The 6,064-nt window shown below is 54.8% G+C and overlaps 1 protein-coding gene across 1 annotated transcript; it reads right to left on the bottom strand.

Moving 5' to 3' along the window:
- Positions 1 to 372: 372 nt before the first annotated feature.
- On the bottom strand, positions 373 to 5,901 carry DDOST (dolichyl-diphosphooligosaccharide--protein glycosyltransferase non-catalytic subunit). The gene is made up of 11 exons (XM_075721655.1): positions 5,763 to 5,901; positions 4,626 to 4,736; positions 4,267 to 4,353; positions 3,764 to 3,867; positions 2,798 to 2,892; positions 2,315 to 2,408; positions 1,796 to 1,944; positions 1,344 to 1,491; positions 1,089 to 1,209; positions 894 to 1,000; positions 373 to 811 (listed from the first exon to the last, which is right to left on the bottom strand). Exons 1-11 carry the CDS (start codon positions 5,899 to 5,901, stop codon positions 662 to 664), a joined length of 1,305 nt encoding a protein of 434 aa, XP_075577770.1. The 3' UTR covers positions 373 to 661.
- Between the last annotated feature and the right edge of the window lie 163 nt (positions 5,902 to 6,064).

Genomic DNA, 6,064 nt, shown 5'->3' with positions numbered 1-6,064 from the left:
GGGTGCGTTTCGGGGTGTCCCAAGGCCCTCGGGCAGCCTTTAGGGGTGTCCCTGGACCCACCTGGCTGCTTTTTGGGGCACAGCGATGGCTTTTGGGGTGCCCCGCCTGCCTCGGGTGTGCCCTTGGGGCCCCCCCCATCATTTCGGGGTGCCCCGAGCCCCTCCGCACGCCCCACTCCCCCTTTTTGCCTCCCGGCATGCTCCAGCCTCAGCGCCGTCCGACCGTTGCCTCATGGCCCAGCTCACCCAACACCCTGAGCTGGCGAGGGCGACGCGGGGACGCGTCCCGCAGGTGCCACCCCGGGCGGTGAATTCACTTCGCTTCAACCCAGGGGAGGAACGAGACTTTATTTTGAGAAGGGAGTTGATCTCGACTCAACATCATTCCAACGGCCGGGCGAGACAAACGGCGCGAACCCATTGAGGAACAACACCAGAGGCGTTGCGCTCCCGCCTCTGCGGACGCTTCGGTGACAGATTTCCCCCCAAAATTTCATTTTCTTTCCTATTAATCCCCCTGTGCGTGAAAATAATAAGACCAAATGCAAATCCACAGTGTGTCCAGCACCTACCGGTCCTCACATGGGTACAAACGAGGGTCCCGAGCGCTGCCCGACCCTGCCTGGCGCCGGGGAAAAGGTTTTTTCCTCCCACAGGGAGCTCAGTCGGATTTCTCCTTCTCCTTCATGTGCAGGAAGACGATGCTGAACATGAAGAGTCCAACCATCATGGAGAAGGCGCCGGCGTAGTACGGGTACGCCGAGGGGATGAAACGTTCATACTGCGTGTGCTGGAGGGGACGCACGGACACCTGGGCGGGCAGAGCGCGGCAGGGTGAGTCTGCCGGCCCAGGCACCCGTCCCGCCCGGGCGCTGGGTGCCCACCGCGCTTACCTGGGTGGAGGAGTAGAGGTGGGTATAACCCAGGCGGTTATAATCCACTTTAAACTGAAACACGCCGTAGACGTCCGGCAGCTTGAACTGCACGCTGTATTTGCCACCTGAGAAAGAGATGGCGGCGGCGTTCAGGGGACACGAGAAGCTGTGGCGGCCGGCGGAAACAGCCGCGACGCGGCGAGGGAGACCTACCGTTCCGCTTCAGGAAGGTCCGCACGAAGGGATCGATGCGGACGAACTCCAGCTGAATATCGTCTCCATCGAACGGGACCCACTTGCCATCAGAAAGCTTTTCGATTACAATGCTGTACTCCTGCAACGAACCTGCAGAGTTAACGAGCGATGCCCGAAAACAAACCTTGACCCGTCCCGAGTTCAAATTTCCCCCAAATTCCTTTTCCAAAGCAGCTCCCGCCCGCACTGCGGGCTCCGAGTGGGCGGACTTACCACGAGGTCAGTGACGGTGTAGGCGTTGGGAGGCGCGAGTTCCCCCACGCGGTGGTGGGCCACGGCTCCGACGCGCAGCACTCCCTCCTCCTTGAACACCCAGCGGGACAAGGCGACAGCCAGCTCGTAATTACCTGTCTGCGAGTACCTAGGGACGGAGGAAGGCTGAGAGAGGACGGCGGCCATGCCAAAAAAAATACACCGCAAGCCAAAAACCAAAGCAGTAATAGGTGCAGAAAGCGACGGAAAGCTAGCCGGGGCTAAAGGAGGGAATTGCTTCCCAAAGCGCTTTGTTCCACAAGGCCAAAAGGAAGGCGTCACCCCCCCCGTTTAATTCAAGCTTTCTGCTGTTTCCCCTAACACAAATATTTTTTTCCCTATTTCCCAGGATATTCTTCATCAAACCGCTCCCCGGATATTCCCCAGGCAGGGACACCAGGAAGCCAGTGTACCTCTTGGAGCCAGGGGTAGCTTTCTGCACGGCGGAATTGAAGAAGGCATCACTGAAAAAATCCAAGGAGCCGCTGAAAACAACGCGGGCGTTGTTCCGGGCTTGGAGCCCCGCGATCAGAAGGGTGTTCTTCCCGACTGCGTGCGGGTACTGAAAAGGAAGGCGTTTGGAAGAGCGTTTAGCCAATTTAAGGGATGATTAAAAGAGAGTCAATCGCCAGGTTGCTGCGGGGTGGAACGGTCTGTAGCCAGCGCAGTCCGCGATGAAGCGGAAACCAAGAGACACGCTTTGATGCCGGCTGGCCTTTCTTCCGAAGCATCCCTCACGCCGGATGTTTTCCCACCGACAAAAAGCAAAGAGGAAGATTCCCAGGGCAATGTCGGAAAGCGGGCGACAGCCCGACACTTTCAAAAATCAACTGGGGGAATGGACACTCGAGGATTTTTCTGAGTTGCTGAAATTTGAGGGACTTAACCATAGAAACATAGCCCAGATGAGGAGAAAAAGCAGCAGTACGTACCTGAGTAATAGGCTTATCCGGGAAGAAGGAGTAAGAGGTGGAAGAGCCAGTCAGGATGTCCAGCACCAGCGGGTTGTCAGGATCAGCCACCATCCTTGCGGGGAGAGGCCAGGTGAGCAGCACGAAGACCCCCGGGACCCCCCGCGCCCCGGGGAACGCGCGGCTGCCAACGCAACTGTGCAAACCTCCTCGCCCTTGGGGTGCAGCACCACCACACACGCCACAAAATGAAATATTTCCTCGAGATACACAGTCAAGCTTCACCAATTTACATTAAGAAACGCTGCTACGTTAACAACTAAGCCGCTTTGGAGATTTTTGTTTTATCGTTATCTGAAATCAAGAGAGGTTGCTCGAGTTGAGAGGCACAGCCGGCTAACCTGACGCTTACCTCACGGTGACACTGGTATTTTTTGCTCCGCTTCCCCAACAACAGCCACCTTACCTCACCTCACACCCCACGCTGTGCCGCGGGTCGCTTACCCAACTCCTCGGAAAAGAATGGGGTTCAGCGCTGCCTTCCCCACAATGGTGGGGGCCTTCAGGAGATTTTCGGCATCCGCGACTATGAGCGTGTGCTGGGAGAAAGGCGAGAGATCGGCGTGAACACGCTGCGCGGGCGGGTGGGTTGGTGCTTGCTAGGTTCTGACGGCAAGCGACAGCTTCTCTCGTTATTTGAAAGTTAACTTTGCTTTTATGGACAATTAAAATAGAGCAGCTCTTGGATGAAAGTTACAATACAATTAAAAAGCAGAAACCCAGCATTTTTTGTTTAATTATAATTGAATTAAATTAATACTGATACATAAGGAAACGTAAACCACCTTTTGATGAAGACAGCAATACCTACAGTATTTTACTTCCCCATATTTAGCAACTTTCATCCTTAAACTAGGCTAACATCCACGTACTGCTTAGTTAAATTTAAATAAAAAAAATAGCAGAGTATATTAAGTTTAGACCTTAATATATGCTTCAACTTTAAAGTACTGGATGACATGAGGGGGAAAAAAAATGATGATAGAAACGTTTCTGTTTCTATACTGGTCTCTGGGACTGAAAATCCCCCTTCCCACATGTGCAGTGCCTGATGTGCTTCACCCAAGGTTGAAATTCCCCCACACGCACTTCAGAGTGGTTCAAACCCGCCGTTAACCGCGGTGTGACTGCCTGAGGCATGGTGACAATTTGAAATTAATCCGTGCGGTGGAAAGATCAAACCCAGGAAATTCAGAAAGATGGATTTGAGGGCAAAGACCCCAAACGAGCATAGCTTCATAGCGTTATGTCATGCTGTCAAGCAGAACTATTTATGACTTTCTTGGGAGGAAGCTGAGAAAACGGAGGACAGATGGAAGAAAAAACGGGAAAACAAGGACAGAAGACTCAACTTTATGCCTGAGTTCTCATTAAAAAAAAACCCCAAAACGTGCAGGTAAACCCGCTTACCTGGCCGGGGTCGGATATATCGTAGTTATGATGGTCGATGACAGCGGTCCGTTCCTCATCAAACTCAATCCCACACTCACTGCCCAGCTCTCGCAGTGGGTCACCTGGAAGGACAAAACGGATTCTCCATTACACAGCGTGTTCGGGACGCAGCACCAGTCTCAGCACTCAACATAAAAAGTCAATTCAGCTTAGGGCCACACATTCTGACGCTCTACGAGCCAAACCCCGAGGAGCATCACAACCTCCCTCATCTAAATTCCTATTCAACATGTAAAAAACAAACAAACAAACAAAAAAAAAATCTATTTATCACCCATTTCCTTACAGCACAGACCTCGAGGTTCACAACAAGAAACCGCGGTTTTTCACCATTTTTGTTGCAGGAACTCAGAGAAGGATGAATAAACTATTTGCTCGCTGCAGAGTGTAAGCAGCGTAGGTACCTGTTACAAGCAGCGGCTGAAACACGCTAATTTGCTCTAATGAGCGTTTGTACTTACCAATGTCCGAGCTGGCGGCGACGAGGACGCTGCCGCCGCCGTCGATGAAAGCGGTGATGGTCTCCACGTTGATGTTTCCACCAAAATCTGAAAGTGCACACCAGAAATTTATGACCGGTTCTCAGAAATAATACCTTGGCAGAATTAAACCACAGCAAAACACCAAATCATTTTTACCATGGCCGAAAGAACCACCGTTAAAAGCCTGGATGTACCTGCAGTTTGCTACCAGGTACGAGATGCAAAAGGTAACATCTAAAGCGCAAGATTTAATTAAAATTCACAAAACGGTTGGAAATCCCCTTCCAAACATGCCACCAAGCTTCAAAAGCGCTTGAGTTTTCCCCTCATGTATTTACCTTCTATGGATGGTGAGAAGATGATCAAGTTGTCATACAGAAATTCTCCATATTTTATCAGGGACAGGCCTGCATCATCCGCTGTCCGGAAAGTGAGATCGAAGCCCCTGTCTGCAGCCACGAGACAAAACTGACAACTTTTGCCTTTCACGAAATCGACACATGTAGCAGCAAAGCAGCATCAAGATCCTGAGGTTTAATTCCCCAATAAACAGCAGTGTTTTGGAAAAAAGGGTGCAGGGGCTTTGGGGCTTGGTGTGGGTTTGGTTTTACGTGCCCCTGAGGAGCCCCTTTGTCGCAAGAATGCCCTGCTGACACCCACCAAGCAGGGACTAATGCTACAGGGGACCCAAAATACAGACATGGCTGGGGGAACAACCCCAATCTTCTCCCTCAGCCCGGCCAGGGGACCGCCCTCTCCCCCAGGGAACCCCAATCTTTCCCTCAGTCTGAGCAGGGCACTCCAACCACCCCCCCTCGCTCCCAGGGGACCCCAATCTCTCTCTCAGCCTAACCAAGGGACCTCCCTCTCCCCCAGGGACTCCCAATCTCCTCCCTCAGCCTGACCAAGGGACTCCAACCACTCCCACTCTCCCTCAGGGAACCCCAATCTCTCCCTCAGCCTGACCAAGGGACCTCCCTCTCTCCCAGGGACTCCCAATCTCCTCCCTCAGCCTGACCAAGGGACTCCAACCACTCCCACTCTCCCTCAGGGAACCCCAATCTCTCCCTCAGCCTGATCAAGGGACCTCCCTCTCCCCCAGGGACTCCCAATCTCCTCCCTCAGCCCGACCAGGGGACGCCCCCCTCCCTCAAGGAACCCCAATCTCCTCCCTAAGCCTGACCAGGGGACCCCAGCCACGCCCCCTCAGCCCCAGGGACCCCCAATCTCCTCCCTCAGCCCGACCAGGGGACGCCCCCCTCCCTCAAGGAACCCCAATCTCTCCCTCAGCCTGACAAAGGGACCTCCCTCTCCCCCAGAGAGTCCCAACCTCCTCTCTCAGCCCGACCAGGGGACTCCCCTCTCCCTTAGGGGACCCCAATCTCCTCCCTCAGCTTGACCAGGGGACCCCAGCCGCGCCCCCTCAGCCCCAGGGATCCCCAATCTCCTCCCTCAGGCCGGTGCGGGGGCCCTACCCGCCAGGCTGCGGAAGAAGAGCGAGTGCGTGTCCCGCAGGTTGCCGTTCTCCAGCAGCACCAGGGTGCGGGGCCCCCCCTCAGCCCCGGCCGCCGCCACTGCCAGGAGCCACCACAGACGGAGCGCGGCCGCCGCCATCTTCCTCCCCGGCGCCAAGCTTCCCCAGAAGCGGCCGGGCGCGGGCGCCAATCAGCGCCAAGCGCCGCGGCTACGCCTTCCAATCACCGACAGACAGCTCCTCGCCGCCGGCCAATCAGCGGCACGCCGTCCTGACCCCCGCGCGGCCACCGTAGCGCCGCTG

This window comes from Pelecanus crispus, chromosome 15, assembly GCF_030463565.1.
Source record: "Pelecanus crispus isolate bPelCri1 chromosome 15, bPelCri1.pri, whole genome shotgun sequence".
Lineage (NCBI taxonomy): Eukaryota > Metazoa > Chordata > Aves > Pelecaniformes > Pelecanidae > Pelecanus > Pelecanus crispus.
This window is presented reverse-complemented; position numbering and strand designations above follow the sequence as displayed.

What these genes read in the sequence shown, in the direction of transcription:
- DDOST (XM_075721655.1), bottom strand. Translation starts at nt 5,901, where the DNA reads ATGGCGGCGGCCGCGCTCCGTCTGTGGTGGCTCCTGGCAGTGGCGGCG. An exon ending in CTTCTCACCATCCATAGAAG is followed by an intron (nt 4,354 to 4,625) that starts GTAAATACATGA and finishes GTGCACTTTCAG; the next exon opens with ATTTTGGTGGAAACATCAAC. An exon ending in GCTACCCCTGGCTCCAAGAG is followed by an intron (nt 1,492 to 1,795) that starts GTACACTGGCTT and finishes CTCCGTCCCTAG; the next exon opens with GTACTCGCAGACAGGTAATT.